This window comes from Ornithorhynchus anatinus, chromosome X1 (assembly GCF_004115215.2).
Source record: "Ornithorhynchus anatinus isolate Pmale09 chromosome X1, mOrnAna1.pri.v4, whole genome shotgun sequence".
Taxonomy (NCBI): Eukaryota; Metazoa; Chordata; class Mammalia; order Monotremata; family Ornithorhynchidae; genus Ornithorhynchus; species Ornithorhynchus anatinus.
Genome location: NC_041749.1, coordinates 91,550,675 through 91,576,042, shown reverse-complemented (window position 1 = coordinate 91,576,042; position 25,368 = coordinate 91,550,675). Strand labels below are relative to the sequence as shown.

General features: G+C 57.6%; 3 protein-coding genes across 11 annotated transcripts; 1 reads left to right on the top strand and 2 right to left on the bottom strand.

The window, feature by feature from the left end:
* Positions 1-94: 94 nt before the first annotated feature.
* OGG1 (8-oxoguanine DNA glycosylase) lies at positions 95-6,669 on the top strand. 2 transcript variants are annotated; one of them, XM_007667411.3, is made up of 8 exons: positions 95-493; positions 1,560-1,813; positions 2,330-2,509; positions 2,596-2,774; positions 3,089-3,236; positions 3,353-3,402; positions 3,513-3,596; positions 6,337-6,669. In XM_007667411.3, exons 1-8 carry the CDS (start codon positions 387-389, stop codon positions 6,424-6,426), a joined length of 1,092 nt encoding a protein of 363 aa, XP_007665601.1. In that variant the 5' UTR covers positions 95-386; the 3' UTR covers positions 6,427-6,669. The 2 variants fall into 2 exon arrangements, 1 of the variants encoding a protein (XP_007665601.1); XR_003754529.2 differs by lacking the exons at positions 2,596-2,774; positions 6,337-6,669 and having other exon boundaries at positions 3,513-3,610.
* On the bottom strand, positions 4,967-17,343 carry CAMK1 (calcium/calmodulin dependent protein kinase I). Of its 3 annotated transcripts, XM_007667412.2 has the most exons (12): positions 17,147-17,343; positions 12,043-12,163; positions 10,030-10,161; positions 8,457-8,531; positions 7,777-7,915; positions 7,491-7,617; positions 7,213-7,288; positions 6,665-6,777; positions 6,278-6,356; positions 5,900-5,987; positions 5,572-5,704; positions 4,967-5,091 (listed from the first exon to the last, which is right to left on the bottom strand). In XM_007667412.2, exons 2-12 carry the CDS (start codon positions 12,126-12,128, stop codon positions 5,012-5,014), a joined length of 1,128 nt encoding a protein of 375 aa, XP_007665602.1. In that variant the 5' UTR covers positions 12,129-12,163; positions 17,147-17,343; the 3' UTR covers positions 4,967-5,011. The 3 variants fall into 3 exon arrangements, with proteins under 3 accessions (XP_007665602.1, XP_007665603.1, XP_039766161.1); XM_007667413.2 differs by lacking the exon at positions 10,030-10,161; XM_039910227.1 differs by lacking the exons at positions 6,278-6,356; positions 6,665-6,777.
* A 2,332-nt stretch (positions 17,344-19,675) lies between these two features.
* TADA3 (transcriptional adaptor 3) lies at positions 19,676-25,319 on the bottom strand. Of its 6 annotated transcripts, none has more exons than XM_029050637.1 (9): positions 25,033-25,319; positions 24,575-24,820; positions 24,117-24,367; positions 23,738-23,843; positions 22,221-22,362; positions 21,828-21,994; positions 21,604-21,713; positions 20,471-20,656; positions 19,676-20,396 (listed from the first exon to the last, which is right to left on the bottom strand). In XM_029050637.1, the coding sequence occupies exons 2-9, from the start codon at positions 24,779-24,781 to the stop codon at positions 20,204-20,206; spliced, it is 1,362 nt and encodes a 453-aa protein (XP_028906470.1). In that variant the 5' UTR covers positions 24,782-24,820; positions 25,033-25,319; the 3' UTR covers positions 19,676-20,203. The 6 variants fall into 6 exon arrangements, with proteins under 6 accessions (XP_028906470.1, XP_028906469.1, XP_028906471.1 ...); XM_029050636.2 differs by having other exon boundaries at positions 21,828-21,931; XM_029050638.1 differs by having other exon boundaries at positions 24,575-24,803.
* Between the last annotated feature and the right edge of the window lie 49 nt (positions 25,320-25,368).

The window sequence follows — 25,368 nt, the reverse complement described above, 5'->3', positions numbered from 1 at the left end:
GGCTAAACCTCCTTCCGGTGGGAGGGGCGTGGAGGAGCGCGCGCGGAGATCTCGCGCGAGCGCGCCCCCTCCGATTTGGGCGGGAGGGGGGCGGGGCGGCTCTCCGGAGCCGGTGAGATCGCCGGGCGGAGCGAACAATGGGCCGGGGGCTCGGGCGAGCGGGGCGCTCTGCCAAGCGGTTGGGAGAGCGGCGGTAACGATGGCATTTGTTCAGCGCTCGCTAGGTGCAGAGCACCGTTCCGAGCGGTGGGACCGTTGGGCAACAGAGCCCCGCCCCGGGCGGGGTCGGGGCGGGACGCTCGTTAAGGGATGGGCCGGGAAGGGCGGGTCCCGAAGGAAAGGGGGCTAGGGTGGAGGGACCGTTGGGCGTTTTCCTCCCCGGCGGCATGCGGCACCGCACCCTTGCTTCCGCTCCCGCCCTCTGGGCTTCCATTCCCTGTCCCCGCTCCGAGCTGAGCCTGGATCTCGTGCTGGCCTCCGGTCAGTCCTTCCGGTGAGTACGGACCGGAGGCAACACCGCTCTGACCCCACGTCACTCCTTTCTCGTACGCGTACGGGATTTCTTCGGCGTTCGCTCGGGGCAAGGCACTGTGCCGAGCCCTGGAAAAGATACGGGATACACCGATTGGACCCAGTCCGTGTCCTCCGTGAGGCTCACGGCCTTAACCCCCGTTTGCGAGATGAGGTCACCGAGGTCCGGGGAAGTGAAGGGACTTGCTCAAGGTCACACAGCAGACAAGTGGCAGAGCTGGGACGAAACCCACGACCTCCGACTCCCAAGCCCCTGCTGTTTTCACGAGGCCACGCGGTTTCTCTGCCTCTCTTCCCTTTCCGTTGGGGAGACTTCTTTTTTCTACTATTTGTTAAGTGCTTACTAGGAGAAGCAGCGTGGCTCGGTGGAAAGAGCCCGGTCTTGGGAGTTAGAGGTCGTGGGTTCTAATCCCGGCTCCGCCGCGTGTCAGCTGTGTGACTTCGGGCGAGTCGCTTCACTTCTCTGGGCCTCGGTCACCTCATCTGTAAAATGGGGATGAAGACTGTGAGCCCCACGTGGGACCACCCGAGGGACCACCTGATCACCTCGTATCTCCCGCCCCCCCACCCCCAGCGCTTAGAATGGTGCTTCGCACATAGTAAGCGCTTAACAAATGCCATCATTATGCGCCACGCACTGTACTAAGAGCTGGGGTAGATACAGAGTGATGAGGTTGGACCCGTGCTCCGCTAGGCCACGCTGCTGCCACTCCTGCCCAGGGGCTCCGTTTTCCCAACCTGCCAATCCCCTAGGGAGAGGGGCATGGCCGTGGTTCAGACTGGCGACTCGAGACACCGAGCCTCAGGGAGGAGAGGCGTAGCAGAGCAGGGAACGGACCTCGGTGCGGGGAGGAAAAGGGACGGTTAAAAATGCATACTCCTCCATCCCCACCCCCTTATAGGGACCCATTCCCCCCCTCCCGTCGGGACATTGCTTGAAATTATCACCCAGAAGAGCCCTCACCCAGCACTCGTGGAGTTTGCTGGTTGGGACGGGGGCTGGAGGTGCTTCGGGCTCTTTGTCATAGGTGGAGGGAGCAGAGCCCAGGGTATTGGACCGGTGTCCTGGCGGGTCGGGTATGGACACTGACCCAGGCTGAGGAGAGGCTCTACTACACCGTGTACAAGGCAGAGGCTGGCAGCCCTGATCTCAGGAAGGAGACGGCAGAAGAGCAGGAGATCCTGCACCAGTTCTTCCAGTTGGATGTGCAGCTGGCAGAACTTTACCGACACTGGGGCTCTGTAGACCCGCACTTCCGGCAAGTGGCGCAGAAGTTCTTGGGTGAGCGTAGAGGACTGTAGTAGCTGGTCTTTCCAGAGTGGCGCGTTGATAATTAGGTCCTCCCCCTCCCACGATTGGCACGTCTTGAGCCTGTATCCCTAGGTTGTTCAGAACTGAGGGGTGAGTTGCCCCGAGAAGGATTTCTAGGAGGCCCAGAGTAAAGCCCTGCGTGGGCCACAATCCATCCCCATTCCAGCTAAGCCCAAATAGGCTGCTGGAACTTGTAGTCCCCTTAAGAACACAGGGATTTCTGTGCTTGTATAATTCTTTCACCCCTCCTCAACCCCTGCCTGGAAGTGAGGCTGTAAGGTGCTAACTTCCCTGGTTGGAAGGGGCCCGAGTCCAACTTGGGCGGGGGGGGGGGGGGAGAAAGAGAGAGACCCCCCCAGCTTGACTCATGCAGAGGGAAAGGCTGCCTTGTGGAGTGGGCATTGGAGCTGCTGTCTCATGGCGTGCCTAAAACCACTCCGTGCCCTGGTGCTCTTTCCCTGTCCCTCTGTCTCCCCTACCTAACAGGAGTGCGGCTGCTACGGCAGGATCCCGTGGAGTGTCTCATCTCCTTCATCTGTTCCTCCAACAATCACATCTCTCGTATCACTCGTATGGTGGAGCAGCTCTGCCAGGCTTTTGGTCCACGGCTCTGCCACTTGGACTCAGTGCCTTATCACAGTTTTCCTAGCTTGCAAACCCTGGCAGGTGAGTTGGCCCCCCTCCCATTAATTCCCTCTCCACCTTTCCCTGCACTGTCCAACTCTGTACGTGTGTGTCTGTCTGTCTCATAGGGTCTGATGTGGAACAGCAGCTCAGGGCACTGGGATTTGGCTACCGGGCTAGGTTCGTGAGTGAGAGTGCCCAGACCATCCTGAGCGCGCATGGGCCTGACTGGCTACAGAGACTGCGCACAGCTTCCTACACGGAGGCCCGGCAGGCACTCTGCTCACTGCCCGGAGTCGGGGCTAAGGTGAGGGCTGGTGCCACGGGGACCTTTATACCCGTGTGCCCACCGTGGCACTGTGGATCGGTGAAGCTGGAGGGGCCGCTCCCTCCTTTAGCCTGGGTCTCTCATGGTCCTGGGGGACCCGATCTGTGGCTGGGGGCAGAATTGAGCTCGTTAATGAGATACGAGGGCTCTGGGGCCCCAAATTCCCTGCTTCTAAGGCCTCAGTCTCCACCCCGTAGGCTACTCCCGGCCCTGGTAGGGGGCCTGAATGACATATGGTGGCGGGGCAGGCCGGTTGGGACTTGGGAGTGACATGCTGCTGCACTCTGTTGGAGGTGGCAGACTGCGTGTGCCTCATGGCACTAGACAAGCCTGGGGCTGTACCGGTGGACACCCATGTCTGGCAGATTGCCCACAGGGACTACCAGTGGCAGCCAGCTTCTGGATGCAAGAGTGTGAGTGAGAAGGCTAACAGGGAACTAGGTGAGTAGGGGAAGGGAAGGGGGAAGAGACGAGGGTGGGGAAAGAAGAGGGAAGTGGGTGGGGGGGGGGGCACCGTAACCCCCAGTCCTTTTTCAGCATCTTTTCTTCTGCTTTAGGTGACTTTTTCCGGAATCTCTGGGGCCCTTATGCTGGCTGGACTCAAGCGGTTAGTATCAGCCTCGCCCCCCCGGGAGGCTCCTCCTGTGATTTCTGCATTCCCTTGCCTCCTGCTGCTTCCATCCCCCTTCTAACAGTTCTCCTCCTTTCCCTTGCCAGGTTCTGTTCTGCGCAGATCTGAAGCCAGCCCAGGCCTCGAAGCAGCAGCTCAAACAGAAAAAGCAGAGAGTAGAGGAATGCTCGGTGGGTGTACCCCAGAAGAGGTCCAGGAAGCTTGGGTCTAGGACAGAGGGGGCTGGTAGTCCAGCATGAAGCCATTCCAGAGAGCTGTGGGGGGCAGGCAGTGGATGGACTGAAAGAGGCTAGGGTTTAGGAGCAGCCCAGCCCCAGGCTTCTCAGTGAGCCTGACCCCACCTCACCCCTCCCTTCCTCTCTTTAAGCCCAAACACCTCCTCAGGGATGGTCCTGGGTGACTGGGAGCAGAGGGGGCAAAAGACTCAGCGAATTAGGGACCGGTGGCTACCTCGGGGACTGGATGACCTTAGAAATCATAGGCAGTTGCCCTCTGTAGGTAAAGTAGGCAGCACTGACAGTGAAATTCGACAGAGTTGTGTGAGAAAGAGAGCGAGCACCCACATCCTCACTAAAAAGGTCAGTGCAGGTCCTACATCCTCATACAGTGTGCACATTCAAAGACTTTTTTTTGGTTGGCAACACTTTTATCTTTGTGATTGTCTCTGTCTCACTTCCACCGTTTCACATGTTCCTCTGGAAGAAATAAAGCTCTGAGCTGGGCCCGGCCGAGCAGGGTAACTCAAGGTGCAAGGCTGGAAGGAGGGACAGCGTGGATGGTTTTAACCTCTTCCCTTTAATTCAACAATAATATAGAAACATTTTTTATGGAAAATGTGCGAGTGTGTTGGAAGGGGGAGGGGAGGAGTGGCAGGATCTGACCTTGCCAGCATCCTTGCAGTGTAAGGCCATGAGCCAGGAGAGCTGCGGGGAGGGGGGAGGGAAGCAGGGGCTACAATGCTGGAAGCAGACCTCATTCACTACTGGCTCAGGGCAAGGCTCAGTGAGAGGGCAGCCTTTGCTCTAGGCTTGAGGGTGGGGAGGGTAGAGAGACTCATTCTGCCTAGACACACCTGCCCTCTGCCCCGTCCAAGAGGCCCTGTCTGGGCGGGAGGAGAAGCAGCCAGGCAAAGGGTGACCGTCCAGCCTCATCTAGACTTTACAGCAGCTACCATCTGCACCCCAGTTCTTGTCCACCCAGGGTAACACCTGCTCTCAAGCATGAGGCCAAAGCAGGGAAAAAGGAGGGAGACCCCAGCCCTGGCTTCTGCTCTGGGAAAGGAAGGGGAGAGCTTTGCCTCAAAGCCGGGGAAGGAGCGGGAGGGGAGGGTAGGAAGGGGTTAAATCAGCTGGGTCCCACCTCTCACCCTCTGTCTCAAGGACAACTGCTAGAAGTGACCCAAGGTCATCTGAGAGCTTGAGATGTCCACATCAGGGTCCGGCCCTGCGGCGGGCCCCCACCTCACACAACCCTTGCCCCCTCAGCCTCGCACCTGGACCCTGGACACCCCCCCCCCCCCCCCCCCCCCCCCCCCCCCGCACACACACTTCTCCAGAGCTGAGGAAGTGGCTGCCATCCAGCGACTCTAAAATCGAGGAGGGGTTGGGGTGGGAGGTTCTGGAGAGGTCTCTGCACAGCAGCCCCGGCAGCAGCCAGTTGGGGAACCTGCAGAGGGGGGGAAAAAAAACCCTAACTCAGGCCCTGGGGGCAGCCTCCCTGCCTTAATAATAATAATGTTGGTATTTGTTAAGCGCTTACTATGTGCAGAGCACTGTTCTAAGCGCTGGGGTAGATACAGGGTAATCAGGTTGTCCCACATGAGGCTCACAACCTTAATCCCCATTTTACAGATGAGGTAACTGAGGCACAGAGAAGTTAAGTGACTTGCCCAAGGTCACACGGCTGACAAGTGGGGGAGCCGGGATTCAAACCCACGACTTCCGACTCCCAAGCCCGGGCTCTTTCCACTGAGCCACGCTGCCTCCATAGACCCCTGAAGGGAGCCAGGGGGTACCACGGGCCCAGACTGGCCCCAGTCCCTTGGCACCAGGCTTTGCCGGGTGGGGGGCGGGGGGCGTGTGATCCGAGTTGGGCAGCATCCCGACACTGCCCGGGCCCACCCCGGCCCCAGCCTATCAGCCTCACCGCTGCCCCCCATGGGCATCAGCAGTTCTCCAGGGCACGGGCTGGTTGGAGTGGTCTGTCCGGGCCCCTCCTGACTGGTCCCAAGCTGCAGCTTCCTCATGTGCCTTACCACAGCAGTGGCATTGAAGGCTTGCTGTGCCGAGAGGAAAGAGTGAGGGGACGCTCAGTGCTCCAGACCTCTCCCCCTGCTCCCCAGATCCAAGCATCGTCCACGACGTGCGGTGTTGGGCCTGTGGCTGGGGTGGGGGGCAGAAGGACAGGCGCCGCTACCGTTCGGGAGCTGGGGGGAGTGGGGAAGGAAGGGGATGTACCAGCCCCAGGGTTGCACCTTCCACTTGCTCTTGGCAAAGTTCTTCTTGATCTGCTCGCTGACAGATTGGTGGATGTTCTTGTCCAGGGCCGTGTCCCCAGCAATCCTGCGGGGAGAGGAGAGGGGGCCGGTGACGACGACTCGGTCCCCGGCACCAGTCAGCGATGGAAGAGAGGCGCTCTCGGGACCAGGGTCCGATAAGCTGGGCACGCCTCTCGGACGGCCAGAAAGAGGCAGGGACTAGGCTGGGTGACCCCTCCCTTAGCGTTCTCTGCTGGGGATTCAGCTCCAACTGAAGAGCTCCCCAAGCCCGGGCAGAGCCCGCTCCTGCTGCTGGTGGGGGAGGGTCTGCAGAGGCCTGAGGGAAAGCCTGCCCCCGGGGGCCTCCCAACTCACCATGGGTGCTGCAGAGCTTGCTCACAAGTGAACCTCTTTCCCGGGTCCTTCTCCATCAGGTGCTGGATAAAGTCTTTGGCTGGACACGGAGCCGGGACACATCCGTCAGCAACAGACCCCGGGCCCCCTGCTGCACCCTGGCGCTCTGACCCCCCCCACCCTCCTGGCCCTGGACCTCTTCTCGACAGCTGTGGCGATTGAGGCAAGGCACGGGGCCGGGCCCGGGCCGAGATGGCGGGTGGGGTGGACCAGGGCAGAGGGAAGCCCAGTGGGGCATATCTTGCCTGGCCAAGCAAGGTAGTGGGATGGTGGGGGGCAGGGGCGGGAAGGAGAGAGGGGAATCAGAAAGACAAGGACTCAGAGGCTTCAGGATGAAGCTCCTAATACCAGAGTCAGAGATGGCGTCCCAGTATGGAGAGTCAAACTCATACTCAGCCTTGAGGATCTGCTCAAAGAGCTTGGCATCATTCTCATCATAGAAAGGGGGATAACCACAAAGCCTGGTGTGAGAGAGAAGAGAGAAAAGTAGCCTCAGAGTTTGGGGAGGGAGATGAGAGGAGAGGGGAGAGGCGGGTAGGATGGTGATGATGATGAGGTTTACTACGTGCCGAACGCTGCACGAAGCACGGGGGTAGATACAAGAGTGTCAGGGCGGACGCAGTCCCTGTCCCACGTGGGGCTCACAGTCTAAGTGGGAGGGAGAACGGGTATCAACTTCCCCTTTTGACAGGAGGAAACTGAGGCCCAGAGAAGTCAGGCAACTCGCCCAAGATCACACCGCAGGTAAATGGCAGGACCCAGGTCCTCTGACTCCCGGGCCCATGCGCTTTCCGTTACGCCACGCTGCTTCCCAAGTGGCCGGCTCACCCCCAGGATTCCCTAGTCGGGACTTCCCCCTTCCCTTCCTTCCTGTCCCCCAGAAGATCCCCACTCACAAGATGTATGCGATGACTCCAATGGACCAGCAATCCACAGCCTTACTGTAAGGCTTCTGAGCAAGCACCTCCGGGGCTGTGGGGAGGGTCGGGGGGGCGGGGGGGGAAGCACAATGGGCCAGCAGCCTGATGGAATTTCCAGCCCTCCCCACCCTTCGAGGGGGGCAGCTCCCACCTCCCAAGCCCCGCCTCCCAGCTGCCACCCTCTTCGGCACGCTGAGGCAAAGACCATCCTGAGCCTCTCGGCCTCCTCCTGCGAGATCGAGAGGAGCCCCTACCCACATATCCCGGCGTGCCGCAAGCGGTAGACAGGACGCTCCCCGAGCTTTCCATCTTGGACAGCCCAAAGTCACTGATCATGATCTTGGAGTCCTCCTCCAGGCTGTAGTACAACAGGTTCTCTGGCTGTGGGGAGAAATTAGAGGGGAAGAGTCTCTGGGAGACTTACCTGCCTTTTCTCCCTCAGAAAGATTCCAATTCCCGCCCTGTAGGGGCCTCATCTCCCCATCACCTCCCTGCCCCCCTGGGGGCACACTGGGCACAATGGGGTGGGCCAGGTCTTACCTTGAGGTCCCGGTGCACAATGCCCATGTCATGGAGGTACTTGACAGCATCCAATACCTGGCGGATGAGGCGGCTGGCGTCGCGCTCCGTGTAGAAACCTTTCTCAACGATGCGGTCAAAGAGCTCTCCCCCCGAGACCCTGTGGTGAGTAGCCAGCCCAGGCTGAACCACACACAGTCTGTCGGCGCCAACCACCAGCGGCGATGGTGATGGGTTGGGGAGTCCAGGGAGAGAGGAGCAGCCGCCACCCCCTGCTCACCCAACCCCCACTTCAGAGGGGAGCCCAAGCCCTGCACGGGGATCCGTGGCCTTTGGGCATTTGGTATTGGCCCCATTCTCAGCACTTCTGCACATATCTAGAAATTATTTATATTAACGTCTGTCTCTCCCTCTTAGACTGTAAGCTCGATGTGGGCAGGGAACGTGTCTACCAACTCTTGTACCCTCCCAAGTGCTAGTACAGTGCTCTGCACACAGTGGGCTCTCAATAAATCCAATTGATTGATTAATCCTAGCTAGCCTCCAGGCTGTCCTCCCGGCCCTTGCTCCTGGGACTCTCAGGTGGGCTAAGATGCCGTTCCTCTAAATGCTGGGATGGGCCTAAGGGGAGGGTACATGTACTGGAGGAGGACTGGGGGAACGGAAGGGGGGGAGTGAGGCGGCAAAGCCAGAGTGCTCACAGCTGCATGATGAGGTAGAGGTGACCGCCACTCTCATAAATATCATCCAGAGCCACGATGTTGGGATGTTTAATCCTGGAAGCAAAAGGGAAATGGGTGAGTATTCAGAGTTGCAAGAGGAGCTAGGGCCACCTGCCTACCCTCCATGCTTGGCAGAGATTCCTTCCTACTGTGTGCCCCAAGTGGGACAGGGATTGTGTCCAACCTGCTTGGCTTGTCTCTACCCCAAGTGCTCAGTACAGTGCCTGGCACACAGTAAGTGCTTAACAAGTATCACCGACTATATAGAAAAAAAACCACACCCCCAAAACAAAAACACCTCAAAGCCAAGGACTAGCTTCTTATCACATTCTGTAGGCCCCTACAGCCAGGGAGTGCACAGAGCTCTTCAGAGCCCCCAAGCCATCGACATTTTGATTAGTAGACCAGAAGTCCATGAGCAAGGCCATTACGGAGCCAGACCCGTGGTCCATCCAGCCCAAGGTTTGGCCTCCGGCAGCAGGACGCTTAGAGGAACCGTGGGCTGGTTGCCCTCCTTGACAGCCGTCCTCGTGCATAGGGACGGGCCATCCAACGGCCCTAACTTTTCCCCTCTAGATCCCCGCCTTTCCCTCTAGTAACTCGCTGAGGACCACTCTTGAAGTTGCTGGTTATTTTCAGCCTGTACAACTTCCTGTGGTAACCAATTCTGTACGTTAACTACCCCACTGGGTGAAGAAGTGTTTCCTTTTGTTTGTTATGAACCTACTACCTTGGAGCTTCAGGGGGTGGCCCCTGTGTCCCTGGTGTGGGATTTGGTAAATGATTCCCATCTTTGCCCTGTCCACACCATTTATAATTTTATGAACTTCTGTCATGTCCCCTTTCCATCTTATCCCACCCCTGTCATCATTTTGCTTGCCCCCTGCAGTGCTATTGCCCCGGCTCTGCCACTTGTCAGCTGTGTGACTGTGGGCAAGTCACTTAACTTCTCTGTGCCTCAGTTACCTCATCTGTAAAATGGGGATTAACTGTGAGCCTCACGTGGGACAACCTGATTACCCTGTATCTACCCCAGTGCTTAGAACAGTGCTTTGCACATGGTAAGCGCTTAACAAATACCAACATTATTATTATTGCTAATGTTATCAGTACAGTGCTCAGCACATAGTGCTCAATAAATGCTATTGAATGAATAATAATTGTGACACTGAGCTGAGTCTCCCCACTTTTGAAGTGCCCATCTAGGGGATGGGCAGAGGCTCCAGGCCAGACATTCAGGCTGTAAGCACCAGGAAGGTCCAGTCTGATGAGAAGCAGCCCTGGCTTAGAAAGGGGCTGGAGAGGTTGTGAGGCCTTGGCCATCCCTGGCTCTCCTGGCTTGTGGAGGAGAAGGCTGATAGAGGGGGAGAGGCCCCAGAAAGGGGTAGAAGATTGCGGGAGGAGTCCAGGAGGTGAGAAAAGGACCCATGGCATGGAGAAAAAAAAGGGTTGGAAGCCATAGTCTTGGGGGAAGTGGATCCTGGAGCGGGGAGAAGGGAGGGAGCTGGGGCACATGGACACCCCCCCCCCCAGCTCCTCTGCACACACTCACTTGTGCAGCACTGCAATCTCATTCTCAATGCTGCTCTCCTTCCCCTCCAGGGCCTTCTTGGCGATGCACTTGATGGCCACCAGCTTCTGAGTGGTCTTCTCCTCGGCCAGCATCACCTCAGAGAACGCCCCTCTGCCCGGGCCAGATGGTAGGGTGAGACTGAGGGCAGCCCCCGGGGGCCATTTGCCAGGGACCCAGCCCCACGCACTCAGCTCCAGGGAGCAGGAAGAGAGTAGAACAAGGTTCGAGAATTTTCCCTCCCCCGGTCGCTGTCACCCCAGTCTGAGGCCCTGAGCCCCAAGGACACTGCTGACTCGGGCTGCAAGCAAAAATGAAAATGGGCAATAAGGTTGAACCTTGTCCCAGACATCCTCAAGAGGATTTGGGCTCCTGCCTCCCCAGCACTCCCCAGCCACTCACTTGCCTGCCAGTGAGGGAGGGCCTGACCATAGCCAGACTCAGGCAGTGGGACCAGAGTTGGGAGCGGAGGGGGAGAGAGGGGCAGAGTCCTGTGAAATTCAGTAGAGGGAGAGAGAGGGAGACCCTCTACCATTTTCCCCTTCCTCACTATGAATCCCCCAAGAAAATGACTCTGAATGAGGGGCCAGGGTGGAGAGAGGAGGAGAAGGCGGCCCTTAGGGCTCTGCTCAGTTAGGCTCCCTGATTAGATTTCTTTCTGAGGCAGATGTGAGAGCATGTCCCTCAGCTGGCAGGCAGAAGCAGGGAGGGAGACTAGGAATAAAGCTCCTGGGAGATAGGGCATTGGCTCTTATCTGGGGTTCCCAGCACCTCCCTGAAAGGTAAATACTTCTAGAGTGCCAGGTTGCTGTACCCAGCGGGTACCCCTGCCCCTGATGCCAGTTGCAGCCACATGAGTGCCACCTGTTCCCAGGACTCCCCCACTTCCTCCCTACCCAGCCTGCACCCGGTCCCCCAGGTGGTGTCTGGCTCAGCCTCAGGCAGGGCTGGAGAGGTTCTACCCTGCAGTCGACTGGAAAGTCGAGGGCTCCCCCAAGTCTATCTCCTCCCACGGAGGGGCTCACGGGGGCAGGTCTTCTCCTCCCACGGCCTGGTTGGGGGTCCAAGCGGGATGGAGGCTACAGCCACAGCTAACAAAGGGCAGAGGGAGGCCTTGGTCATCTGGGCCCTTCCTGAGCTGGTCTGGGCTCCTCCCGATGGGACCAGGAGCAGAGAGATAGGAACACGGTCTGGGTGACTCCCTGTCCCGAGGAACGAATCTCCTAGGAGAGCCAGGGTGGGGGCCTCCCCTCTTCCTCTTTCTCCCCCCCTCCGGGCCTTCCCGGCCACGCCTGTTCTCTCGGCTCCTCCCCTCACTTCCCCTTCAAAGCTGGACTCTCACCCTTACAAATCACCAAGAGGAAGCTGCCGCCTAGCTTCCCCCAGTTCAAAATGGAAGACAGAGCAGAGTGTTGGGGCCACAGCTCCCAACCCAGCTCAGGAAGGAGTCTGTGGAGGGCGGGGCGAGGGAGCAAAGGTGGGGTGGAGGGGGAACCGGGCAGGCGGCAGTGGCCAGGTGCCTCTAATTTCCCCTTGAGGCGGCCGACCTCGGGGCTAAATAGATAGAAGGCGCCCCACCTCGGCCTGGATCCTGGGCCCCGGCTGGGCAGGCAGGAACACTGACCGACTGCCCGCTAGGGCTGCAGCTGTGTCCTCTTGCTTCCGTCAAGCCGAATTCAAACAGGAAGCTGCCAAGGAGCTGGTGGGACATATCTGGAGAGCTCCGGCCAACGTAAATGCACTTTCGGGAAAATCTAGCCTGGCTTCCAAAGGTTCAGACTCTGAGACAGGGGTAGTCCGCTCCTCACCGTTCTCACAAGGAAATCTCCCTCAAAGTTCCGCACGGTCCCGGGACTCGGAATCTCCAAAGGGAGTTCAAACCTCCAACGCCTCCCCGTGTCTCCAGAGGCCAAGTAAGGGAGGCTTACAGCCCCAGGCTGGCCCAGGCTCCATCCCCTGCCCCCATTCTAACCCCATCCCCACGGCAGCACTCACGTGCCCAAAACGTCCCGGAAGTCATAGATGTCCCGAATGTCCTCCGCTTGCTTCTTCCAGCTGGGGCCGTCCCCTGCCCGGGGCATTGCCCACTGCCCCCCTGCTGTTGCTGCCAGGGCTCCTAGGGGAAAGGAGCCAAGCCTCAGCCCCACTTCTCCTTGAAGCTGGGTGTGCTGCAGAGCCCCGCTACAGAGCCCAGGCATCACCACTTCAATCCCGATAGACGGCCATCCCCTTGACCTCCACCATGGCAGCTACAAGGCCGAACAGTGTCAGAGAGAGCGGAGGGCCAGCACTCCTGCTGGGGAGGCTGAGAGGAGGCAAACTTGGGCCTTGGGGGGTGGTCCACAGCCACCCTCTGCCCCCAGAAGCCCTTCCGGAGCTTAATCCGGCCCTGCCGGGAAGCAGACATTGTCCTTCTGGGCCAAGAATCGGACAGGTTCTGCATCCTGCCAGACCCCTTTCAGAGGGTACAGCAGGGTCCCTGGGCTACGATCTTCCGCACCCCTTCTGGACCAGTTTCCAAGAAGTAGGGAAAGGAATCAGAAAAATGGAGAAGGGATCTCAAGAGGTCATCTGTTGCCAAATTGTACTTTCCAAGAACTTAGTACAGTGCTCTGCACACAGTAAGTGCTCAATAAATACAACCGAATGAATCCAGACCAGCCCCCTGCCACAGACAGATGGGGCCCATTCTCTTAAAGTACCCCAGAGCCGAAGAGTCCCCAACCTCCCTCAGAGACCCGTTCCAATGTCTGATCCCCCGTCCAGAAGTTCTTTCTTAAGTCTGACCCAACTCTCTCCCACTGCAACTTAAATTTACTTCCTCTGGTCCATCCTCTGGAAACGTGCAGAGCAGTTGGTTGGCGTTCCTGTCCTTACAGAAACCCTTTGTTTACCTGAAGATCATTTCTTTTTCCAGCAGCATCAGTCTCCAGTGGGTGCACACAAGAGGTGGGGAGTGGAATGGGCTTGGTCCAGTTGGGTGGGACCAGAAGGCCTGGGTACCTTCCCCTCCGTTCGCATGGATAATCGAAAGCACCCTGTTTTCCGTCGCTGTCCTCTTTGCGTTGTTCTTCTCTTGGCCCACAGGTGGAGAGAACCACCCTGGACCCAGGCTTCTGCTAAGGGCCTAAAGCCAGCTGCAAATCCGAGAAGGACCTAGGTCCCCTTTCCTCTGGGGTGTAGGGTGAGGAGAGGCTACTGTTTGGAATCCACCTTCCCTCACCCCATTTGGTATGCCCCCCCCCGCCAAACCAAGGGTGGCCAGTGACGGCACACCAAAAAACTGGACCCCAAGACGTATATGACGTCTCACACACGTTAAGCCAGCACCTAATGTGAAGGGATGATGGCACATGGCTACCGTGTGGCCCAAATCAGCCCAAAGCTAATGATAATTGGGTATGTTAAGAGCTTACTATGTGCCAAACACTGCACTATGCGCTAGGGTAGATACAAGATAATCTGGCTGGACCCAATGCCTGTTCCACGTGGGATTTACACTCCAAGAGAGCAGGATAACAGGTATTTCATCCCCATTTTATGGATGAGGAAAATGAGGCCCAGAAAAGTTAAGTGACTTGCCCAAGGTCACCCAACAGGCAAGTGGCAGAACTGGGATGAGGACCTAGGTCTTCTGACCCCCAGGCCTGTGCACTGTCTGCTAGGCCATGCTGCTTCTTGTGGAAGCCTAATGTGTTCCTCTAGGGGTACTCTGATCCAAACCCAGGTCTGCATGAAGTCTGGGCAGCATTTAAGCCACAGAATGTGGTGGCAGGAGCCATGGTGGAGGGAGGTTTGGCACCAAAAAATCAAAAACCTGGCACAAAAGCATCCGGTACCATTTCAGAGCCAATCGACGGACAGGCCAGTTGAAAACCAGGCCGCCCGGTATAATACGAGACCTCTGGCTACCTGGTGCCTCTTGTCCGATTCCTCCACCTTTCCCTTTCTGAAATCGGCTTCCCCCGTTTCCTCTACCTCGGGCTCTGCTTGAGCCACATTTTTAAATAGCTCCATTTGCACAGTTGCTATAACAACAGCAGTTGCAGCAAGTGCTCCCAAGGTCCACCCGCCCCACCACACACACACACACACACACACGTCTTTTCAGACCTGGGCCTCCGCTCCGCCCCGCCCTGCCCCGATAGGAGCCGGACACCCTGGTGGAACCGAGATGCTCCCTGCAGGCTGGCCCCTGCCCTCCCCCTTTTTCCCTGCCTCAGACTATTTTTGTCCTCTCCTAGATCCCTTCTACTGGGAATTTGTGCTCAAAATGAGCAAGTGGCCCTGGCCTAACCTGTGCCCTAAGCCGCCAGCCTGGCTCCAGGTTTTCTCCTGCTCATCTCCGCCTCCCCAGCCTAGCTCCGACTGAGGGACCAGAACCTACCAGAGTCTCCCAGCACCACGGAGGGAGGTTTGTTCCCTGATCCTAGGCTTCTGCTTTTTTTTTTTTAATCCAATGCTCTGTTCTGCTCTCCTGACCCCTGTCCTGTTTCAAATTACAGTATCGTTATCCCAGACCACTGGACACCACTCCCTGTCGGCAACTGGACTTACAGTCATAATTATGGGGGACTCTTCTCCCCCTCACCTTTTGCATACTGGAAAACTGAAGCCCAGAGAGGGGCAGAGATTTGGTCCAGGACCCCTTAAGGAGAAATGGCAGATTTGTACAATTCACCCATCTGAGAAACCAGGTGAGCAGGAGGGACGATAACCTCCTCCCTCGGACCTCTCCACAAGTCCGAGGCTAAGACACGGTCACTCTTATCCCCGTGATAGCCAGTAGAGAGAGTCTAGTCTCCATCTACTTTCACCTCCTGGCCTCTACTGCAGGAAATGGGAAGGGGAACTCCAGGCTACCAGGCCCTCTCCCCTCAGACTCTGATTAACTCCCATCTTCTTGGTCGTGACACCCTAACAGCTGCTTTAGCACCCAGGGATAGATCTGGCTTTTTGAAAAATCTATCGAATTATTTTCTTTTGATCATTTGTGGTTACACTCTCTTATTCTTTTATCAATAGGTATGTTTGGCAAATGGTGTCTGGCTATTTTCCCACCTTCAAATATTTGTTCTTGGAGGTCAGGGACTTTGTCTTCTATATTCCCAAGTACCTAGTACAGCACTCTGCCTTTACAGTAAGGTGTCCATGATAAGATTCTGAGACCGCCCTTCAGCCACTTTATCGTGAAGGAGAAAGTGCTTAAATGTGGGATGGGTTCCACTGAAGACAAACTCTTTCTCTTTTACCACCCCTCCCCCACCTGTCTCACCACAATGAGACAGTCTCTAGCAGGGAGAAACAGCGTGGCCTAATGGAAAGAAAATGGGCCTGGGAGTCAGAGGACCTGGGTTCTCATTCCAGTTCTTCCACTTCCCTGCTGCGGGACCTTGGGTAAGTCACTTCTCCCACTTAGACCGTGAGGCCCCGTGTGGGACAGGGACTGTGTCCAACCTGATTACCTTGTAACTACCCCCAGCGTTCAGTACAGTGCCTGGCACAGAGTAAGCACCGTTATTATTATCAGCCGATGGGATGCTGAGGGCCTTCAAAGAGAAATCGTGGAAAAAAATTAAAATCCCTCAACCTGGATTCCTCTCCAGCCCCATACAGTCTGCTCCAGCCCCTGAGAAGCAGTATGGCCTAGAACAAAGACCACACGGGCCTGGGAGTCAGATGATTTGAGTGCTAATTCTGGCTTTGCCACTTGTCTGCTGTGTAACCTTGGACACATGGGACAGGGACTGTGTCCAAATTGATTGGCTTGTATCTACCTCAGTGCTTAGAACAGTGCCTGGCACATAGTAAGCACTTAAATTCCATAAAGACAAAATATAAAAAAGCCCCAAGCAACCTCAGCTCTCTACCTGGGCCCAACCACCAGCTTTCTTTTAGCTCGAGAAAACCAACAAGTTCCTCTTCTGAGGTGCCCGAAGCTTCTTCCCCTCCAAGCATCATTCTGTTCCCGGCCCTGATAGAGGAGAATAGGAGAGTATGACTTTCCTAGAGAAAGTCAGCTAAGGATGTTGTTCTCCTCCTCCTCATCAAGTACTAATTGAGCACCCACTGTGTGCAGAGCCTCTGTTCCAGAGGTGGAGGAAGTTCAGGAAATGACTGGGGGGGGGGGGGCAGCGATGCTTCCACAGCAACAGAATCCCAAGGGTGGGCAGGGGAGATGATGGCTCCACCTGCTCCTCGGTCCCCCAGACCTCAAAGACAAAGAGTAGAGACACTTCATCTCCCCCGGAGCTACAACTCGGTTCTCTAAGCCCTCTTGAAAAGGCCAAGCTACATACACAAACCTCCCTTATAACCTGGCACGCACACACACCTCCGTACTTGAATGCACCCCGAATACTCACATCAACGCATACTCCCCTGTACCCCGCACGCACCACCCCTTCCACCCACACCCCTATAAACATGCATACGTACACTCCCGCTTTCCCGTACATGCCAACCCGTACTTATCGCAAGAACCACGCTAATCCACCAAGGACTCCTGAGATTGGGAGCGGCAGTCCCGACCAAGCCACTGAGCAGACCGAAGGAGGAGAGTGGAGGTCCCAAGCAGGAGGAGGGCTGACCCCCTCTTTCTCTCCCTGGGGGCCTTAGGGGCATTACAGATTATTTACTATGCATTACAGTCCCATCCTGGGGAGATGGTCTCAGGAGCTTTGAACAGGATGAATAAGGACGGGGGGCGGGGGAGCTTCGGAGGGGAAGGGAGGCATCGGGCATTTCTTGCTTGACTGGGCTGTGGGCAGGACCACGGCACAACCAGGTCGCACTGGGAAAGGCCCACACGGGCACAGGTGCCTTCCCGGCTCCCCCAGCTCACTTGCCACCCGAAGCTGGACCCTCACTCGCTTCTACTACCTGGGCCAGCTCCAAACTCCCTCCTTGGAAGGCATCTAGCTCCTCCTTCCCACCGGAGTTGAGGGGTCTTTCGGTCAAGGGGCCCCCCAGCTGGAGAACTGGTGAGGCTCAGGAGGGAGGGTGACGGTTGGAGGAGGAGTGGAGGTTAGTGGGTCGAGGGGGGAGGTCCGGGGAGGTCCCCTTCCCCAAGGGTCCCCGCCACCCCACCTCTTCCTACCTGAGCGGCGAGGCTGTTGCTGGCCACCGCCGCCCGCCAAGGGAGATTGGCCGGGTCCCGCCGGAACCGTCGCCGCCGGCCCTGGCTCTCCGTCCCCCACTCCTCCTTCTGCAGCCTCGGTCGGCCCCCCGGGGCACTCGGCGGCGGGACCCACTTCGGGGGCAGCTCCTCCTTTTAGCTCTCGGCGGCTCCTTCAGGCTGCGCTGATGTCAACCGACGGAGGAGGGGCTTGGAGGGGAGGAGGGAGAGCCGGGGCGGAGCCCGCAGGCCGCCCGGGGGCGGGGAGACAGAAAGAGGGAGGGACAGACGGACAGAGGGAGAAGGAGAAAGGGAGAGGGAAAGGAGGGAGGGTGGAGCGAAAAGGTAAGGCGGGAGGGAGAAGGGATGGGCGGCGGGTCGGGGATTCAGGAGGAGGACAGAAGGTGGGTAAGGTCCAGAAACAACCGAGAGACGTGACCAGTGGGAAGGTACAATAGGAGAGGGAGACAGGTGGAGGGGCCGGAAAGTAGCTGTGCAGGTGGCATTAAATGGCAGGCAAATTAGTCTCGGGGCAAAGATACTCCCTCCAAGGGTCTCTAACTGCAATGAGAAGGAGATGTCTCCTCATCCCAATTCCCTGTGCACCCTCCCCCCCCTCCAGAGCCATGCCGGCACACCTGCTAGATGGAGTGCCTAGATGCCCCCCTCCATTCTCCCCATCTCCCAGTAAGCAGATTCGCCCGTCAGAATCAGCCAAGGAGAGATGCTGCTTTGGTTTTGTTGTTTTTGGGGGGGGGGGGGGCCGAGGGGGGGAAAGACACCCAAACTGGGAAAGGTTTGAAGAGCTAAAGCTGTAGCCCACAAAGAACCAGTGTAAAAGGGAAGGCGATCCAACCCAGAGTCATGTGATGGATGCAAATCTCAAGGGATTGGCACAACCTAGGGCAGGCCAGAGCGTGAGCTAGAGAGGGTGAGGACGTCACCACTTGAGTTCACAAGGCTCTCCTTGCCACGGTTCAGTATTTCCTTTGATTACAAGAGAGGAATTGAGATTCAATAGCAGAACATGTCTGACGGATAGGAAGAATCACTTGAGGAAGGATAATTCCCCCCTATTACAAAGGGTTTGAGAGGCAGCTAGCTGGTTTTTAACCCATCCTAATTTCTAGAATGGGCAGGGCCTTTAAGGTTAGGGGCTATGATCAGCTCCCAGATCCTGACCCCAAACCATGCCCACTCGGAACCCCAAGCCTTCCCTTCGCCCCCTCGGAGACCCACGTGGCACCGCATTAAGACTGGAGGCACCAGGGTCCACCGGTGCCCACCGCTACCCAAAACCAGCCCTTCCATTGCTGCAGAGCACTATGGGATACAAGACCCATTTTCGGCAGGGACTGAACTGTCACTCAGAGCCCCTTTAGGTAGCAGCAGCTCTCCAGTCCGCTGGGGTCGGCTGCTGGCCAGATCGATCACCCGGTCACCGCAGGACGGAAGTTTGTCTTCGCCACCTTTGGAATGCCTGAGAGCCCATCCCAGTTCTGTCTTCCAAATACGACTTACGCTAACGTGATTCTTGTTGATCCTCTTCTCCCACTTCAAGGCGTGAACTCCATGCGGGGGCAGGGTCCGTGTCTGAGCTCATTAAACTGATTTTTATCGGGTGTTAGACACAAATGAATCGATAGCCTAACCAACATGAGCTCTGCTGAAGTCCTGCAGGAAATTCCCGTTCCCGATGACATAGCACCCCCCCGTGGCCAGGACCAATCCCTGAAACCCCCTTGGTTCCGACACTCTACCGGGGGGCCGGGGAGGGGGAAGAGGAAGGCACTTTGAGGGCCCTATTCCTCTGCCCATACCATGGCTTATCCCCGTTCGCACAGCAATGCCACTCTTGCTGTCCCCTTCGCTCCAGCCGGCAGAGCCCTAGGTGTCATTGCCCCCCCTTGATGAGTCCTGCTCTTCCGCTCAGAGCACTAGTAGATGAGTAGCGAGACTGGATGTCTGCACATTTTTGGAGAGGCCCTTAGGACCGTGGAAGAAAAGGCGGAAGCTGAGCTCTTAGGGAAGGAGGGTACCACTGGGCAGCAGGGTCTGCTGCTGCTAGGAAAGGAGGATACCATTAGGCAGAAGGGGCTGCTGGGCTCTATCCAGCAGAGAGAGAGAGATAAATGAAATGCCAGGCACCAGCTCAGAAGCTTAAGTCTGACCCCAGGAGTGGAGAATTCACAAACGAAAAGATACCGGGTGGAGGCGGAAGGGATTAAAGCAACTGACTTTCCAGTTGCAGGATCCAAAGCAGAGCCCGACGGGCTCCTTGCAGCCGAATATGAAGAACACAGTGCAGATCTGGCTGGCGGGAGCGAGGGGCAAGGGGGTGAGGGGGAGAAAGAGGCAGGAGGAAGCAGCTCCCACTCCTAGTCACTTGGAATACAAGGGAGGAAGGAGCATTGATTTGGGGCCCCTTAGCCTGAGGCAAAAAAGCCCAAGAGTGAGTCCTACCTACCCCACTGCCCCGCCCAGCACACACAATACACACGGAGGCTGAACTATTTTCTTAGAAATCACAGCAGTCATTTTACTCTAGTTTGCACCATACAAAACCACAGGGGAGGGATTTTATCGCCTGGTCCCAGGGGCACAGCACCCAGAGGAGCAGGGCAGAGCTGAAGGGGCAACACCCATCCCAGGAGAGAGGAAGCAGAGTCTGGGGGTCTCTCTTCCTCTCTCTGTGGCCCCATTCCTACTAGGACCAGCTCTAGTCACACCACAGTGCAGTCACCCTTCCCATCCCCAGCCTTGGGCATTGCAGGCCCCATTCCAAAGGTTCCTGTTCTGGCAAAGCTGGGCAACAGGGTGGCGGGGGCAGATGGGGGGCAGAGGCAGAACAAGTAGCAGGGTATCTGTACATGGAAAATGAGATACACCAGGCTCTGGAAATGGCTTCCCGGTGGACACCTACCCATTCCCACCCAGGGAAAAGAAGAGGAGCCTCCTACATTTCCACTCGGGCCCGGTTGGCTCAGTCAGGCATAGTGGAGAGAGTCGGGAAGAGCCGGGGGCCAGATCCCAGCCCAACTACCCATCTAGCAGCTTCAGGATGCTTTCACGCTCTTTCAGTGTCTTCCAGGCCTGGTCCTTCTCCTTCTTCGTGGGGGTCCGCTTCTTCTGACGGGCAGCCATGATCTTGCGGAAAGCATCCATCACCTCATTGTCTGCCATGCGGACCCGCTGCCGCAGTTCTTGCCGACTCACCTCTTCTCTTGCCAGCCTGCAGAGATCGTGCTCTAGCTTGGGCTTCCAGGCCCCCGCCGTCACATTCCCCCAAAACTCACCTATACGCACCTAAGCAGCTCATGCTTCTTGGCTCGGTTGTGGGCACTGAGGGCCTTCAGCTCGGCCTGCCGCTTCCTCAACTCGGCCAGGACCTCGTCCTCCGAGTCCTCCGCTGGCCGGTCCTCGGACTCCAGAAGGCCTTGCGCAATCAGCTCCTCCTTAATGCGGGCTTCTAGGGACTTGGTGTGGGGGACACTAAACATGAGAAGAGAAGCAATGCTGTTACCGGGTTGGATCAATCGTCCATTCTGCCCGCTGACTGTGGCAACAGGACGCTTTGGAGGGGCAGTGTGGTGGCTGCCCTCCTGGGCATCCATCCTCAGGGATAGGGACGGGACCACCTACAATCTCTAACTCACCCCCCCGCCCTCCTTTGAATTTGCTGAGATTTTTCGAGCTGAGCAAGTTCCTCTGGAATGCATTCCATAGGCTTGTTAATCACTGTGTAAGAAGGGGTTTCCTTGTTGTTTCTGGCAGGGGAAGGATGAGGTGGAGGGGGCGGGGGGGGGGGGGGCGCGGTCACTGTCACTTAGCTAATTCCCTGGTGGGCTTCCATTAGGAAACCTAACCCAGGGTGAAGCAGAAAGCTATTTACGAAACTCCAGAATCCCGCTCACTTCAAAGTCACCCTTCTTACGTGCCTGCTCTCTTCACCTGCTCCGCTGCAGCTCTCGCGCTCTCCGCTCCTCCCGAGCTCCCCTTCTCGTTCTCACCTCTCCTGCATCTGACCTCTTGCTCGTGCCTTTCTTCCTGCTTGGCACCCCCCCACTCTCTTGCAATCTGTCAGACCACAATCCAGTCCCCCGTTTCAAAGCCCTCCTGGAATCCTACTTCCTCCAGGAGGCTTTTTCTGATACTCGCGCTACTTAATTATTTATTCCCCTATACGTTCTGTCCTATCTTTGTCTACAGCCTCTTAAAGTGCATCTTATGACTGACAGCCTCCTTAAAATGCACCCTCGTGACTGGCAGTCTCCACAAGTTTCCTCAGCCCAGGAGCTGGGCCCAAACACTCAACGATCACTGAGTACTACTGATGTAGGACAATAATTCACAGGAGCTAACCCTCGAGTGAATTAATGGATGGAAAGGGGGGAAAAAAAAAAAAAGGAGGGAGGAGGTGGTTCCCCAGGGCCACTGACCTGAATGGTTTGTTCTGATTCCGAGGAGAGGTGCTGGCACCATCAAGCCCTGCTTCCTTCCCAGTTATATCTGGGATGGGGGAGTCCTCGATGGGGGAGATGATGTTTTCCTAGCAAACCAAGGGGTGGGGAGAGCTGAGAGGACACTAGTCCACCTGGTGGTGGACTCAGTCCTCCCTTCCCAGCCCCTAGGACTTTGCTTAGGAAGTGGAGCAGATGCTCACCTCCACCAAGGCCTGCAGGAGACGCTGGGTCAGGGGCCCAAAGGGACACCCATCTTCGGGCTGCTCATGCTGGGCCTCGGATTTCTTCAGCAGGGCATCCACTTCTGAGGAGAATAGGAGACAAGGACGCTTACGGCCTTCTCTGCAGCCCGAGGAAGCGATGCTGACTTTTCATTTGGAGCACAGGGGCAAAAAGAAGGCAGGCTTCAAAGAGCTCCTGGGCCAGAAAGCCACCCTTTTGGGGTCCTTTCAGCCCTGCCCGACGGGAAACTCTCAGGGCTTGTCAGACTTGGGACGAGCCAGTCGGAGAGTCCCGCTCAAACAGCTGTGGGAGTTAATCGGCTGAACGCAGGGGAGAGGAGGGGACCCCCTCAGTCCAAAGCTGGGCAGTACCTTTTGTGTCCAGTTCAGTTAATGGTCCCATGAGGCCTTTCTTTTTGTCACCTGCAGCGGCTGCCCGGGCCCCATCCTTCTGCTCCTCCAGTAAATCTTCCTGGGCCCAGCGCTGGGAATAATGCTTCCCCAGGGGAGGGATCTGCATGGACAGAAGGCATGGCCACCTCCAGAGCATAGGTTACCAGGTTCCTAGTCCCCGTACCCTGTGGGTACTTCAGAGTGCTGCAGGGGGGGGATGGTCATTATGCCAGATAACGGGAACTTCTCTGGAAGAAGTAGGAAGAAGCGGCAGCACGGCAGCAGGTGATAAAGAAGAGAGTGCCTTGCTCAGGACCCCAGGCTTTGAGGTCTACCAGAGCTGTTTCCTTCTGTCACCTGTTGCTCGTAATCATCATCATCATCCTAATATCCGTTAAGTGCTTGCTGGGGGCCAAGCACTGGACAAGATACAGGACCGTCAGGTCAGACAGTCCCTATCCCACATGAGGCTCACAAAGTGGGAAGAACAGGTACTGCATCTTCATTTCACAGGTGAGGGAACTGAGGTGCAGAGAAGCTAAGCGACATGCCCGAGGTCACACGGCAAGCCAACGGCAGAGTCGGGATCGGAACCCAGGTCCTCTGACTCCTGGGCCCGTGATCTTTCCACTAGACCCCACTGCTCACCATTCTACTGAAAAGGCAGTTCTACTCTAGTGAGTATCTCTACGTGAGAGTGGAAGGAAGGGCTGGGTGGGAAGCAGGCACTTCAGTTGAAACCTCGAGACCAACGGAGTAGTTTCCCCCCAAAAAAAGGTTATAACCCTGGTTCTAAGGAACGGAGATCCAACAACGATGCCACTCTAAAGTTCTCAGCCATCACACGATAGATGGCTAAGGTGTCTTCTGCAGCTCCCGTCCACACCCAGTTCTAGGATGAGGGGGTTGCATTTCCGCGAAGCGCCGTGCCAAGGGAAACTCCCGTTCTATGTCCAAATCGCTTCTTCCAAACATCACGCCACGCTGTCTTCGGCCTCACTTTGTCAGAGAGACGGTCCTCAACTCCCTAACGGCGTTCTAGCCAAAGCGCGGAGTGAAAACACGGGTTTCACGGCAGAAGCCAGCGGACTTCCCTGTACGTTCCTCCACTTCCCCGGTACCGTTCGGAAGGCCAGAGCCTTGAACGCCTATGACAAAGGCTCCACCGAGAGCACAGACCCTTACCTAGGGCCACAAATCAACCAACCCAGAACCTCCCGGGGACAGGGTGAGGGAAGCTCTAAGACCACTATCACCAACACTTAAGCCGCTGATGGCTCAAGCCTCAGTATCTCCAGACGTACCAGGACCGCCACGCTAGACCGCCCCCCTTCCCCCCCCCCGCCCCCCAAACCCTACCCTCCGCTTCGGCCCAAATGAGGTCTTTCAGGGATTCCGTCCACCACCGACGCACTCGTTCCGCACGTAACTGATGAGAAACCGTGGCCGGCGTTTGATTTTTCTACAGTGTCGTAGCCCGGCTCTAAGGTTTGTACCTTATAATGCTCAGCCTCGTCCTCCGGAGGCTTGAGCAGCTCCTCCAGCGTCCGCACTTCTTCATTGGTGATATCGGCGCAGTACGGCTCCACTGAGGCCCAGAACCTGAAAGCAGAGCACAGCCCTGAGCAGGACTCTTCCCTCCTCACCTCGCCCGGCGTTTCCTGAGCTCTCCGGGAGCGCTCGCTACTGAGCGCGCACACGCGCCCCGAGGCGGACCGCGTGCCCCGCTCAAGAGGCCCCTCTCGACCCCAGGAGGGCCGAGGGCCCCCCCCGGGAGCCTAAACCTCCCGAGGCCGCTGCTGAAACCCCATGCCGAGCGAGCCAGCCGGGGCTCCAGCTTCAGGCCCCCGGCCGTCCCCCGGTCCGGCCCCGCACCTGTTGGGGGCGTCGTTCTTGGGGATTCGTGGAACATCGATGGGATCATCCGTGAATTCGTACTCCTGGATCTTGGGCTGAAGGTTCTTGGACTTGGGCCGGCCGGGGCCAGGTCCCGGCCCGTGACCCGCCTTCCCGTCCACCTTCTGTTTCTTGGGCTTGCCGTGCTTCGTCGGGGCTCCCAACTCATGGTCCCGGCCGAGCTTCAGGAACCGCCGATCACCCTTCTTATCCTGCCAATCTGTGAGGATCTGAGACACAAAAGAACAGAGAGTGCTTGGGACGGGGGGGTAAGCGAGGTCAGAGAGGGGAAGGAGGGATTCCCCCTCACCTTCAACGGTTCTCGGAGGAAGCCTCGGTGGCCCATCGGGGCCGACACGCTTCCCGATCCCGAATCGTCTTTCTGCCGACCCGCACGAAGCTCCCCATCCGCACGTCCCCCCCTCTCGGGGACCGACCTGGGTCTCTGCTTCCAGTACCCGCAGGCGGCGGCTGGCAGACGACAACAGAGTCTCCAGCTCCAGCTGTAAAGTGTCGAGCTCCTCGATGCCGATGCCGTCATCCTCGGAGCGGGCCAGCACCGCGGTATAGCGGGGACACAGCTTCAGGTGGTCCACCGACTTGAAGTCATGGAACTGGAGGGGACAGTCCTTCAGCTCACTCATCGCCTCGGGGCGCCCTAGGGGGCTATGAGGAAAGAGTCGCTAGGGCGAGAAGAGCGATGACCCTCGTTCAGACAGCAGACCTTAAATCCCCTCCCGATCCCCATCCCCCACAAGGTGGCCGGCCTCTCCTTTCCCCCGCTTCTGGGCTGCCTCTCCTCTCCTCCCGCTCCGACCCCGTCCGGATGGTCCCTCCCCTCCTTCCCTCCTTTTTCCCGGGGTGATCCCTCCCCTCAATGCCAATCTGTCTCCACCTTCAGAATTCCCGTTCCATCGTGATCGCCAGGCTGGGGGTCGGGGGAGGGAGGGAGGGAGGGAGAGAGGGAAGGGGTGCTGCAAGGGGGCGGGAAGGGAAGGGCGACCCCGAAGAGCAGGGATAGATAGTGCGGGCCTCCCCGTGTGGCCGGAGCAGACGCACCGGAATCGCCCAGCGAACGCCCCCGCCCCACCGCGGAGGCGGAGAAGTAGAAGGAGGGCGGAGGAGAGGACGGGACCACTGTACGAAGCGGGGGCGGCGTTCCGACTACGGGGTGCGGGGGAAGCGGGGGGGGAGGGGGAGGGGGAGGAGGAAGGGGGGGGAGAAAAAACCC

Coding starts and splice junctions, on each gene's coding strand:
- OGG1 (XM_007667411.3), top strand. CDS start 387: ATGCGGCACCGCACCCTTGCTTCCGCTCCCGCCCTCTGGGCTTCCATT. Junction 2,510..2,595: donor TAGCTTGCAAACCCTGGCAG/GTGAGTTGGCCC, acceptor TCTGTCTCATAG/GGTCTGATGTGGAACAGCAG. Junction 2,775..3,088: donor TGCCCGGAGTCGGGGCTAAG/GTGAGGGCTGGT, acceptor ACTCTGTTGGAG/GTGGCAGACTGCGTGTGCCT.
- CAMK1 (XM_007667412.2), bottom strand. CDS start 12,128: ATGCCCCGGGCAGGGGACGGCCCCAGCTGGAAGAAGCAAGCGGAGGAC. Junction 7,618..7,776: donor TTGTGCACCGGGACCTCAAG/GTAAGACCTGGC, acceptor TTCTCCCCACAG/CCAGAGAACCTGTTGTACTA. Junction 6,357..6,664: donor GGACGCCATCTCTGACTCTG/GTATTAGGAGCT, acceptor CTCCGTGTCCAG/CCAAAGACTTTATCCAGCAC.
- TADA3 (XM_029050637.1), bottom strand. CDS start 24,781: ATGAGTGAGCTGAAGGACTGTCCCCTCCAGTTCCATGACTTCAAGTCG. Junction 23,844..24,116: donor AAGAACGACGCCCCCAACAG/GTGCGGGGCCGG, acceptor CTCTGCTTTCAG/GTTCTGGGCCTCAGTGGAGC. Junction 20,657..21,603: donor AATCAGAACAAACCATTCAG/GTCAGTGGCCCT, acceptor TCTCATGTTTAG/TGTCCCCCACACCAAGTCCC.